Source organism: Misgurnus anguillicaudatus, chromosome 17, assembly GCF_027580225.2.
Source record: "Misgurnus anguillicaudatus chromosome 17, ASM2758022v2, whole genome shotgun sequence".
Classification (NCBI taxonomy): domain Eukaryota; kingdom Metazoa; phylum Chordata; class Actinopteri; order Cypriniformes; family Cobitidae; genus Misgurnus; species Misgurnus anguillicaudatus.
This window is the reverse complement of record NC_073353.2, coordinates 10,088,442-10,101,898: the sequence shown is the minus strand read 5'-3', so window position 1 is coordinate 10,101,898 and position 13,457 is coordinate 10,088,442. Positions and strand designations below refer to the sequence as shown.

Below are 13,457 nucleotides of genomic sequence, written 5' to 3'. Positions count from 1 at the left end.
ATTTCGGCAGGACAGAGACGATCTACAAATACGATAAAGAAAAGGAATAAAACAATGCAAAGAGATAGGCGAAAAGAAGGGATCTTACAGGAACAAGCTCACAAACAGCGTTGTACTGGCAAAGGTAACTTAAGTTTCTTCACATGCGTTTAGTGTATTGTAATTACATTGCATTTAGCAGACACTTCTTGACCAAAATGACAAAGTAATTAACTGCGACGGTTTCTAAACACGAGATGTCCAATGTACACAAACGTTTCCAACATGTTTTGATGTAGAATATTTAGGTATTTATTTGTAATTTGATTTTAGCCAAATGACACATAGGCTACTGTTGTAACTTTACGAGGTTTTTGTGTTGGGGGCTGCAAAGTGGACAAACCAGTTCTGGGTTTGCTATGGTAGTTATATGTGTGATTGCAAGATGTAAAAGATTAAAGCCATTAACAGTGTGGGTAACACTTTTCTTGAAGGGGTGTGCATAAGACTGACATAAAACATTCATAATTATTTATGACATGACACATGTCATGAATATAAAAGAGGTTTTATGCTATTTATGACAATTGTAAGTGTCATTCGTTCAATTATGACATTTTTAATGCAAATATGCCATTGTTTGAGATGTCTTTGTACTGCATAATGGTCTCCATTTCGGTAACCTAAAAAACTGTATTCCATTGTTCGTATACCTTCCATATGTATCGCGTGAGGTACTGGAACAGTTTTAACGCATCAGTAACTGCAAGGCATGGTAAAACAGTGTAGAATTGAGAAAAACTACTCTACTACCGAGCTAAGAACACACGTAAACAATCATGTTCTGCCACCGGAATCCTGCCAACATGGCGGAAAGGGGGAGGAGCTCTGTACAATGACGACAGCTCCTCACTCTCAATTGCAGTTAGTATAGAGCATTTTAATAGATCTGCAAAAGAAGTCACCAAATCCCACCTTGTGAAGGGTCTGTAACAAAAATGTATGTTCTAGGGAATCAAAGGCTTTGTAATAATCTAAGAAGAGAATAAAATTATCATTACAAAACAAAACAGTTCATAACTCTTTGTTGAACACAGATCTTATTTTTTGCGATTTTCCAAAAGTCTATGGGAAAAATGAATGGCTTTTCGATCGAGGGAACCCATGCGCCGCTAACTTCCGGGTTGGCCTACAAAGTGACGTCATGACTTCGGCACTCTGTGGTAACGCAACAACACGTGTATGACGTGTCTTGTGGTAAAACTGCTGACCAATCATAATGCAGTGGTAAGAGATCCAGCTCCGCCCCTGCATCTGAATCCAACCCCGCCCCCTGGATGTCGTGTTCTACAGTGAAGCGCCACTGGACCCATCTCGCTGCGGTGCCAGCAACGCTAAAAAAGGCATGGCGAATAACAAAAAGGCAACCTTGGTACAATATTCCTGAATATGTTATTTTTTGTTGAAAAGCAGCGTCCTCTGTTGCTGGGTCTGTTTCTGTTTCAGTACTTCGTTAAAATAGAAAGTAAGTAGGCTATGTATTCTGCATCACAGTCGTATCTCTTTGTTGCAGCCTCGTTGTTCGCCTATGATGCGTTAATATGCTTCTGTGCGTCTCATTTTATATTTGTGCACCCTTCTATTTTCCTTGTTTTCTCTTCCTATTTGCTCAGCTGAATATCTACTTGTTAAACGTTTATTAATTTATGTGTTGTGTTGTTTGTCAGGTATAAAGGTTATTGGTCCTGATACATCAGTCCGTTTTGGAGAAAACGGCGTATTCTTTTCTCAGTTGATAGACACTGAAGAAAGTCTATCTCGCATTATATGGCGGAAAAAGACACGAGAAGACCCTGTTGAGAAATCCTTTTTTATCATTTTACCAGATGGCCGGACAGAAAACATTAATGGATTAAAGGACAGAATAAAATTCATTGGCAACATTGCAGAAAAAATCGGATCTGTTCAGCTGCTGGGAATGAGGCTCTTGGATGAAGGGATCTATACTTGCATTTTTAACTTATTTCCTAGTGGACCATTCGAGGTCAACATCAATGTCACAGTTTTAGGTATGGTGGCATCATTTTATCCAGTATGAAAAATAAGGTTATTCAAATGTGCTGCAAGTGTACTATTTTAAAACTTAAATAATCTACTTTCAGTTGACTCTTTGTACTTTAAAGGAATATTGTTTATGTGCTTACAGAAATATACTTAAGTTTACGCTGAATACACTTCACTTATACTGACAGAAAAGTATATTTGGCCTATAGCCTAAAAACTATTCTTAACTTATACTGACAGAAAAGTGCCCCAAAAGTGGGACTCGTTTTGGCTCATTCAGGCCTAGAGTTTTTTTGTGTATTTGATATATACAATGTGTTCGCTTGGTTAATGGCTCAAAAACACATGATTTCCACATACCTTACATTGTTGTTGCTCCATTAAAACCTGTCTTCCTCAAACGGATTGGTTTTGAACAAAGCTCATCGTTTTGAAAAGCGGTGTATCCTCCGATTGGCCAGACATTGTGATTGGCGTCTGACGTCAGCTGGAAATGTGACGCTCCTTACCATGTTTTGGAAATTAGCCAACAATGCTGACAGGGGTTAAAGGAATAGTCTACTCATATTCAATATTAAAATATGTTATTACCTTAACTAAGAACTGTTGATACATCCCTCTATCATCTGTGTGCGTGCACGTAAGCGCTGGAGCGCGCTGCGACGCTTCGATAGCATTTAGCTTAGCCCCATTCATTCAATGCTACCATTTAGAGATAAAGTTAGAAGTGACCAAACACATCAACGTTTTTCCTATTTAAGACGAGTAGTTATACGAGTAAGTTTGGTGGTATAAAATAAAACGTAGCGCTTTTCTAAGCGGATTTAAAAGAGGAACTATATTTTATGGCGTAATAGCACTTTTGGGAGTACTTCGACTCGCCTGAAAAGTCCGCTCCCCTTCTCACTCTCATAATGGGAGATATACTTTTTATCATTTCCACTTCATTGTAAATACAGAATTATGATTTTTTTTGCCATAATCGCGCAGCCTAACCATAAGGTATTTTAATATTATTTACTTAAACTTATTCAAAACTACTGAAAGAGAAACTACTACTGTTTTTCCCTATATTTCTATTACTTTTTTTTTTAAATGTGGCTCTTGAGATTAGTTGGGTTGAAAAAGTTCATCCTTGATATACAATACACAAGCAAGATTTATCAAGTATACAGAGGAAACAGATCCTTATTCTTAGAAATAATCCTTATCTTAATTTTGTATTAGGGCCAATTCACACCTAGGGGTGTGACGGTTATTATATAACCGTGAGACCGACGGTTATAGTTGAACACCGTCATTAGAACTCTATAACCGACAAAACCGCATTATTAAAATATAAAAAATATATATCATAAAGAATGTTTAAATACTAATTAAAAACAATTGTCAACAGTCTGTGTTACACGCCCCACTATGTTATCACGTCACGCAATGAAAAATACAGAGCGGAGCAGACACTGACAACGCACTGACATACAGGAGAGATCAGGGCACTTTTTGGTTACTTTTGAAATTAAACATATTAAACAAAGTTTCGCCTAGTTTCAAATCATCTCTTCCTTCTATTTAATTTATAGAATCAAATAAACATGAACGACCAGAAGATGTTTTAACTGTGGAAAGGCTCCGCCCCGCTTTTCAAGTTCAAATCCCCCCATGTTAATCTACTAACTCTCCTGAAAGCACATTCACTGCTAGTTGTCTTGCTGTTAATTGTAAATAAACGTAGAGCAAGTAGCTAATCAGTGTCTAGTTTATTCAAATGCTGGTTTCACATCGCAAGCATGAGCACTGAGCAGCGTGTATGCGGAGAACGTTTGCCGCGCGTGGCCATTGTGCTTTTACAACGACTGCGTTTGCAGCGCATATGGTGCAGTTTAATAACAGTATAACAATCTCAAGTTCACATTACTTTATTTTACATGCATTTATGAGCAAAACCTCTTTAAGACGCTTTTTAATCCACATTGTTTTCGTGCTGTTCTGGTCCGTGTAATGACATATATAGACACAATTATAGACATTAAAAGCCCATAGCACAAATCTGTTTCTCTGAAGATTATTAAGATAATGATAGATAGAGGATTCATTTATGCTGGGCAGAGAGTGACAGCGCAGTCTTCTGGCAACAGTGTGTTTTTTAAATATTTAATTGCTTTCTGTTAAATTTCTCAAAGTCGTTACTGTTTAAAACACACTTGGCATCACATTCATGATTTTATGGTAAAATCTCACTTTCGCGTCAATCCACGAGCATTTAAACAAGCAACCCCCCCCATCACCAATTCTGAAACCGGCACAGCCCTATTCACACCCGCTGAGTGGCGTATCTGTTGCATGTCAGTTGCGTGGCGGCTGCGTCACATTTTCTGTGTCTGTACATACCAGAAGCGTGCCTGACGCAGCGTTGACGCGCTGCTGTTGCTATAGGTGACATATATTTTGCCTGGAAACGCTTGCAAGACGCTTGCGTGTGGCGTGAAAAATAGGCGTTGGTCCTATTCCTAGCATGCACGCGTTTTCGGCGCCGCTTGAGCTGCGCCTGAGACGTGCGTGTCATGCAGGTGGTGTGAACTATCAAACCTGCTAACATGGGAGCCTTAATAAAAACGGACACGCCACGCAGCTGAGACGCACACGCCACGCAGCCGGTTTGAATCGGCCCTTACTTAGAGCGAACCAGAACACGCACAACATCATCACGGATGCAAACCATCTATGCCATTTCACCGTAATTAACTTAAAGGGGCGGTGAATTTGTCGATTTTATTGTTTTATACTGTTGTCTGATGTCTCTTATGATGTTCGCATGGTTTTTACATTCAAAACCATCAAAAGCAATAAGTAATACGCTATTTTGTATTAATACGCTATGGATTAGTGGCTGTCTGGAGAAATGGTTTGTTTGAAGGGGCGGGCTGCACTGAAGACCTGGACGTAACGCCCACTGCTATGATTGGACAGCTTCATTCCCCATCATTACATGTGGGGAAAAGTTTTAAAAACATTAATGTGTAAAAATAGCAGCTGAACACATATATGTTTGACCCACAAAAGATTTTGGGTGCTAAAGATGATACACATAAATGACAATAAGTATAGTAAAGTAGAAACAAAAATTTAAACTCGACGTGACTAAATTACCGTAAACAACACAGTAAGCGCACATCAGAATCTAAACTGTGGCTGATAAATCCTTATCAATAACTTTGCATATTTCTATTGTGCTTGTGAGGTTGCTCTGACATACACGTAACATTACATACCACAGTTATATGATAAAAAAAGCTTTGTTGAGTGTTTGACCTTTCAAACGCAACTCGCCTAAATTACCGTATACAACACAGTAAGCAGGCATCAGAATCTAAACTGCTGCTGACAAATCCTTCTTTATCACTAACTTTGTATATTTCTACCGTTTAATTACAGTCGTGTTGTTAAGTGTTGTACCTTTATTAATCGATTAATGTTTTTAGTACATTAAAACAGTCAAACATATGTGTTTAGACACGGATGTTACAACAGACATATCAAGCGATCTCTTCTAACAAAGCAATAGTGAAACACAGTAACTTAAATAAACTTACTGTGTATACTGCTGTGTCATTTTTGTCAGATCCAATATTAGTGGTGTTTTTAATCACAGTCTCTCTGCAAATCCAGCATCGACTTCTTTACAAATGAATCACTCCCCACGCGAGGTGGAACTTCTGCAAAAGCAAACTTTATCCACACATTACTAATGTTGAGCCTCCGTTATCCAGCGGAACCATCTATTCTTCCCATAGATACTTCTTCCACAACCGAAAATGCGTTTCCATGGTTACTTCAGATCACCGCGTCAAAATAAAAGTCTCTCAGAAAAAAATTATTTAAAAGTCATTTGGTTACATTTGTCAATCTTTAAAGACATGTCTACTTATTGTTGAGACACACGTGTGTCACGCGAAGCTGTGGGCGGGGCTACAAAAGTGGTCATTGGATTTGGATTCGGGGAGGTGCTTCAATTCTACTTTGACGTCATATTTTTTCGAATTCCACACTCGCTTGTAATACTGGCTTGGTGCCAAAAACTGTTATATTTCAGTAGCACTGATGTTTTCAGTTCTGAAACTTGCAGGATGTTCATTTAAGTATGATGACCTCTTATATAACAAATTATCAAGTTAAAATTGAGTATTTGATTCACCGCTCCTTTAATTTAAACTCCACTTTTACCATAACAGCCCCAAACATGCACTCAGATATTACCAGCACAACTTATGCTGTACAATATTAACTGAACTGCGTTACTTGTTTTGTTTACCATACTAAACAGAATTCATAAGTCAAGTATGTGCTGGCCGTGACAGACGGCGGCTGCGTGTAAATCAGGGTACCCAACTTTGTGGGCTTGTACTGTCAGCCTTCGTTCCTGAACTTGCTCTGGCTCACATTCTTTAATGTCTGATGTGTCCTGCTCTCGGATTGTTGTTTCCTTATAATAACTAACCACTTCAGTATGATAACACATTGATCTCTGTAAAGCACACCATTCTGAATGTTCAGTTCATCCCTGAATGGCCATACTGATGCACTGAGAGTGACGCATCAACTTTTTCATCTTTTAGTCAGCACAGTTTTTGCAAGCTCCTGCCAGTGGGGAAGCTACAGCCAATCAGAAGGCCATTTTTCAGACAAATGTGTAAATAATTTAACAAAAATAAATAATAGTGCTACCGAAAAATGTCTTACCACACTTATATATAACTTTATATATGTAATAAAATTAGAAATAAGTGCAAGATTCCATGTTCGGCAGTTTTCTTTTACCCTATGCACACGCTTGTCAACATGAAACTTTAAATATGATTCATCAGTGATTGTTAGTTCTGCGTATATGTGCGATTAAACTGAATTTGAAAATAACGACGCAAATCATGGAGCTTAACAACAGCCTTTCCATGATGACATCTGGGGCAAGTTCAAATTCAAAACAGGGCGCAACGTTTTGCTACGGTTTCCGGGTTGAACAACATGCTTCCTGGAAACAGAATGCAATGGGGTTTGAGATACGTTTTCTCTTGATTGGTGGGAATGTCGGAACTGCAGTCCAATAAGCAGCAACATATAAATAAATCACACAGTACTAAAGAAACAGCTCGCTCAATGGGTTCAAGTTGGAATGTTTTATTTAATTCTGTACAGCAAGTGCAGTGACTGTAACATTAGGGGTATTTTTATAGTATTAAACACATATTTAACAATTTCATCGGGCTCCGGAAACATTTATAAAGAACACAAAGAATGGCCTTCTCGTCTACCGTAGTTGCAAATGTCAAAACAAGTTAGAACAGTGTGTTCAACGTATCACCGTTTCTGTTTAAAAAAACTTTGTGCAACGTTTTGTTGGGGCTAAACGCAGCCCAGTTGTTTGTTTAACTTACCTGGTTCAAACACTTTTGGAGACAGAGACTATTGCATCACTCATGGAAATTTTGGATTACAGTCCTGAGGACATCTTTTCAAACGTCAACAAAATGAAACATATCAGATAAAAAGCATACGCTCCTCAATGATAAATGCTCGTCTGAGAAATTTATTTCTGCTCTTCTTTGTGCGAAGGGACATATTATGATCAAATATATTCTCCATCTTTAACTAGCAGCTCCATCTCAGACTAATACAGTAGGACATGTAAAGGTAAGTTCAGAAAATTTCTTAATGTTTATAGTGTTATTTACAGTAGTATTATTTACAGTGTATCCACCTGTTTCTTGACGTACATGTGGGCGTAGCCATATTTGAGCTTTTCTGTTTATGACTTCCGGTGAGCCACTAAAATTAGTCTATTGCAAAGGACACAAGTGTGCCATTTTGACTGGCTGTTGCCTGTTTAATGTTAATTATGGAATCCAGGAAGACCAACATCATTTGTGCAGTTAGGGGTTGCCATAATAGCTAATACAAACGCAGTAAATTTCTACAAAACATTTGTTTTAACCATAATCCATGCACAAGAACTGAATGTGTATGTGGCGCACATGCACTCATGATCTGTATTTACAAATCCATCCATTAAAACCTTTCATAGAAACTGCCAGTAAACAATAAATACAATTATTGTTTAAAAACAACTAATATTATGCAATGTGTCGTCGACTTATGTTTCCATTACAATGTGAGGAAAACTGGCGCTAGTCACATTGAGCTGTTGAGCTTGGTCTATGATTGAAGATGCGACCTCAAAGCTGTCCATGGTACCCACAGTGTATTGTCGTAGTGCGGGGACATTAGACACCTGCTCGTTGAGCTCTGTTCTGCTCTGCTCAGTATATTGCGAAAGCAACCATTTGTCCTTGTTGAAGCCGACAGCAGCCCAAGCAGTTTTTGCTGGCATCACTTTGTATTGTCACTGGTTTGTCAATGTCATGATTCTTCAAAACGGGCATGTCTGTAATCATGCGTTTTGTTTCTTGAACCGCCTTGTCTTGTTTCAGAACCCATGCTATGTCTTTGTCCAGGAGCCTGCGAACTTGGCTATGTAGTTTACAAATGCGATAAACTGCTTAACTGCTTTCACAGTTCGAGCCCTGGGTAGGTCAGGTGGCCTTTCTGTGTAGAGTTTGCGTGTTCTCTCTGTGTCAGCTTGGGTTTACTACAGGTACTCTGGTTTCCTCCCACAGGCCAAAAACATGGAAGTTAGATAAATTGGAGATATCAAAGGTCCCTCCCCAGCCTATGTATGGATTAACTTGTATGAATCAGCTTGTGTATGAATTAACCGGTTCTCGCCATGAATATAACCATAGATGCTGGAATGGCGTAAAGAATAAAGAAAGAAAGAATTGCTTTCACATCCGGTAATGTCGACATTGCTAGAACGGCTTTTATTTTCTCATGGTCGATTCATAGTCTTTCCACAGACAATATGTCTGAGTGAGTGTGCACCTCTTTCAGTTTGAATTGCACAATTTTTTTTTGTCAGCCAGAGCTTCACAGCTATGCATCGCTGTTTTAGAGTGCTCAGATTTTTGTCGTGATCTAACTCAGCTACATCGTTCGAGTCACTGCAGCAAACAGCCAGTACGTCATCCACTATGGGCTCTATACCCCGAATCCCATCGACAGTTTCTTGTGCCACAGAAACGCTGAATTACAGTTTAAACCATCTTATTCGCCCCCATGGTGTCCAGAAAGTTGTCATGAGACTCTTTTCATTGTTCAGTTTGCAATGTAGGAAGGAATTATGAACATCCACCAGCATAGACGTGCTTTAGGTAGTTTTTAAAGAATGTCTTTCATGGTCGGCATTATTATAGTGTGATCTTAAAAGTGCCTGATTCAGGTGTTTTGGGTCTATACATATTCTTACTTTGTCTGGCTTGGCTATTACTACCATGTTGCTGATCCATGGTGTCGGTTCAGTAATTTTGTGATTTGTCCATCTCTCATGTATCTGTTGAGCTGTTCTTTCAATCTGGCTGTCAAGGCTACCAGCATTGCACAGGCAACATGCTGTTGTCGACCACAAACCAAACATCTCCTGGGACTGACTTGACTGGGTCATTAAACATGTCCTTGAAATTGCTGGTTAACTGTTGCTCCGTGAGAGGTGTGAGAGAGTTGCTTCGTGAGAGAGCATGCAACCAATTTATGAAGCTCATCTGGAATGGTAAATTTCCTAAGTCCTAGCCTTTCACAAGTGTCACCCGAGAGCAATGGCTCTTGGTTGGCTTTGACCACTTCAAAAACTAGTTTGTGTTTAGGGCAATTTACAGCGCATTTGAATGGAACCAGAATACAGTTTCAGTCTTGTTGTACTCCAGTTTGAATCCAGTTTCTCTTTAGACTTTACTGAGTCAGTGTTCCTCAGCAGCAAAAAATCAGCCTTCGCTGTAGGGTGCTTGCTCATCCTGAGTCTCGTTCATTATCGCCTTCACTCTGCCAGACCTGACTGTTCTCTGCTGGGCTTTACACACCTTGGCGAAATGATTCAATAAACCATTTGATTGACAAGTCTTACCATATGAGGGGCACTGGTTTCTGCTTTTCTTGTGACCACCCCCACAATACTTGCAACCCACAATCCTGACCTTTTGCTCATTATTTACTTCCCCATAATGGCGTTTCAGTCTCTGTGCTTGTGCAATATTCAAAGTAAATAATTGTGTTATCGATTGCTTTCACACGTTGTTCAGTTGCTTCGGCCAGCCAATATATCTCCACGGACTGTGACAGAGTCAGCTCAAGCAGCAGGCGTCACATAGTGTTCTTATTGGCAATGCCCAGGACAAGTCTATCACCAATCATTTCATCTTCGAGCTGCCTGTATTCAAAGGTTGATGCCAATTCCCACAGCCTCGTTAGGAGGCTGTCTAAAGGCTCGTCTACTTCCTGCTTGCAACACCTAACATATATCTTTCATATATCTCGTTTTTTGCAGGCTTGAAGTAGTGTCCCAGGACATTGAGTATGGCTTTCGTATCCTTTGTTCGTATCCCTATGCCAACATTCTTTGCCCATTAATTGTTGCAGCGTTGTTGCTCTTGCCTCTTTGGGCTTCCCAATCAACATGGTTGCTAGTTTATAGTCCTTGAATTCCGCTCTGAAATTGTCCCAGTTTTTGTATATGTCACCTTTCATCTGCATGCCCCCAGGGGGAGGAATGCTGTTAGCCATGTTCAAGTTCTAGTGTTCACTTCTTATACCATGTTTGTGCTGTATACAAGTAAACATGCATAATGAAAATAACCATAAGTATATTTTGTTACAGGAAAGGTGATTCTTTTATTTTTACATTTTTGTATTGCAGTGGATGGTTTCCGGTTTCCCGTTTATTCACAGCATTTTCACTAATGTAAGTTATAAACTAAAAACATTTTTGTTGTTGCCAGTAACTGTACAGTAGCAGCCGATTGCCTAGCATCTTAACTAGTCAAATATGTTCTCCCATATAATTTTAGGCAAACCACCATATGAAAAGCTAATGTGTGACCCCGACTGAGTAACATCATTTCATCTCGGACACACAGAATTTAAAGCAAGACCTCTTTGCGGTTAAACTGTAGTAAAAAGTGACAGGTTAACCTGCTTCACCAGATCAAGCTGGACGATATCAGAGATTCATGAAGCTACACCGTTAGATGAAAAGTCTAACGCCTCCTTACAATCATAACTGCAAATAATTTAGCTCATATAAGGAAAGAATTTATTGTATTAAATCTATTTATTACACGGCTCTCTGGAATGCTTGACTCTGATTGGTCAGTTGAGACATTTGCAGGTTCGTTCTTTTTTTAAAATAATAACCGCTCCAAAGTAATTACGCATAGCCGGTACTACTTGTATGTTTAAAATCCCTCCGCGTCAACAAAGATTACCATTTGGCGCCATCTTGTGACAAACACTGGACAACCACAATTAACAATGGAAAATTTCAACATTAATTTTAACATGTATGTGTACGGTAAAAACAAAACGTTTGAACAGTGGATAGATTTGGACGATTCAAATGGCTCCCCAATTAAGACAAAAAAACGAAAATTTAACTACGAAGAACAAACAATGACAAGACAAGAGATCTTACTGAGACTGAACTTGACAACATAGAGCATGACAGCTACGAAGCCAATAACTACCGGCTGCCTGTACATTATCCCTTACATGTAAAACTTGTCAGAGAGAAAATGCAAGAAGCAGACAATATGTATTTATCTAAACTAAAGCTTGGATTACTACTACAAATTGAATTTTAGATATTAAAGCCCTATTTGGATGGGATTAGTTTGACAGAGGGACCTCTGAGAAAATCGTGCTTTTCTCTGACGACCTCCGTAAGAATTGCAGAGCAATTTACCTACTGTTTTTCACCAAACTCAGAGGTCCTCTGAGAAATGTAATCCCTTCCAGATGCAAATGTCTGTGCTTGCCCGCAATATCTTTTGAAAACGCGGCTATTTTCGATCTGCCGTAAGGTCTTACTAACGCGCGTATATTGTATCCTTGAGTCACATTCATTCAGATCATAGATATGTACACTATGTCGCCTTGGCTACGGCAGTTTACTGGGAGGAATGCGTCAAATAGAGCCGCCATCTTGAAACAGGGGAGCCCTGTTTCAGCATCATTGTAGGCAAAGGTGTAACGGAATAAAATCACCATAAATCGTCATGAATGTGATTTTCTAGGGTTTTTTTGTTCATTCCAACAGTCAGACATGTATTTAGCATTGGGTCCAGAAAAAAGTTTTATGTTTTTAGGAAAATCTACTTTTTCTAACTATAATGCATAGTGCTGCTAGTAGGCCTAACATCCATACGCAGCACAAAAGTCCGGCATCGTCCATGAATTCAAAGTACAGGCGGAGATAGTAGCATTACCTAGCTTTTTCCTATGACAAGACCCCTGTTCCAAGATGTCGGCGGTTTTGACGCATGCTTAGAACCCTAGTGTACATATCTATGCATTCAGATATGAATGTTTTTTCCATTCAACGAAATAAAATAATTAAATCAAGACAAGCTGAATTTCAAACACTGTTGACTGGCCACTGTAATATCAATATAAGGTAATCTCAACCTTATTTTGTTAAACTCCGGAATGGTAATGTTAATTAATAAAGATAATAAATTGTTATTAATCATTATTTCTTCATTTCTTTGGGTTATTATAAGCAGCCAGTTATATAAAACACATAGGCTACTTTAGTAGGATTTGTATTAGTTCTTTTGATTTGTAAAAATTAAATGAATAAATTACATGTCCTGTAATAATTTTACATTTAAAGCAAAATATCAAACAGTACAAACACGCGTATCCAGAGCACGTGATCTTCTGCAACGCCCAAACGCATGAAACAGACACTCCCATCTCTGGAATAGCCTGAGAATTTTAATCCTGTCGATACATAAAATCACAGACGTCGTTGGGGACATGTTGAAACTCAAACATCTTTTGGAAAACTAATCCTGTCCAAATAGTGCTTAAAAGCTTAAAATGACTTACCATGAGCTTCGAAGTCCTCCCTACAAATGGCTTTGCAAAACTTTAGATTTGAGGAAAGAATGCAGCATTATTAATAATAAATGCTGTTCACTCTTCCCTTTTGAATGAGCTAAATCCAATGCTGGTAAACAAATTAAATGTGCATGTAAACGCAACATGCAAGCATGCATGCAAGCAATTAAGGAATAAAATAAAAGCCACACACCGCGTTAAGATCATCAGATTGCATACTTTGGAATTGGAAGATAAATAATTATTTAGTTTAAAGAAATAAGAAATAAAATGTGTAAATATTTCTCCAAATGTGCAAACTTTGGACTTGTCATTACAATAAAAGGGAGCAGATGTGAATTAATATTTATGTCTTGTATGTATTCCCTACTTCCAGTCAAAGCCGCCATATTGTGAAATAGGCCTATGCTAAA

General features: G+C 38.7%; 1 protein-coding gene across 1 annotated transcript in view; it reads left to right on the top strand.

Annotated features, from left to right (window-relative positions):
* Nucleotides 1–1,266: 1,266 nt before the first annotated feature.
* LOC129451490 (nectin-2) overlaps nucleotides 1,267–13,457 on the top strand; it is a 50,524-nt gene continuing 38,333 nt past the window's right edge. Inside the window, exons 1-2 of the mRNA XM_073854967.1 lie at nucleotides 1,267–1,504; nucleotides 1,707–2,048. Coding sequence (XP_073711068.1) covers nucleotides 1,429–1,504; nucleotides 1,707–2,048 — 418 coding nt within the window. The 5' untranslated portion in view covers nucleotides 1,267–1,428. The remainder of the gene's footprint in view (nucleotides 1,505–1,706; nucleotides 2,049–13,457) is intronic.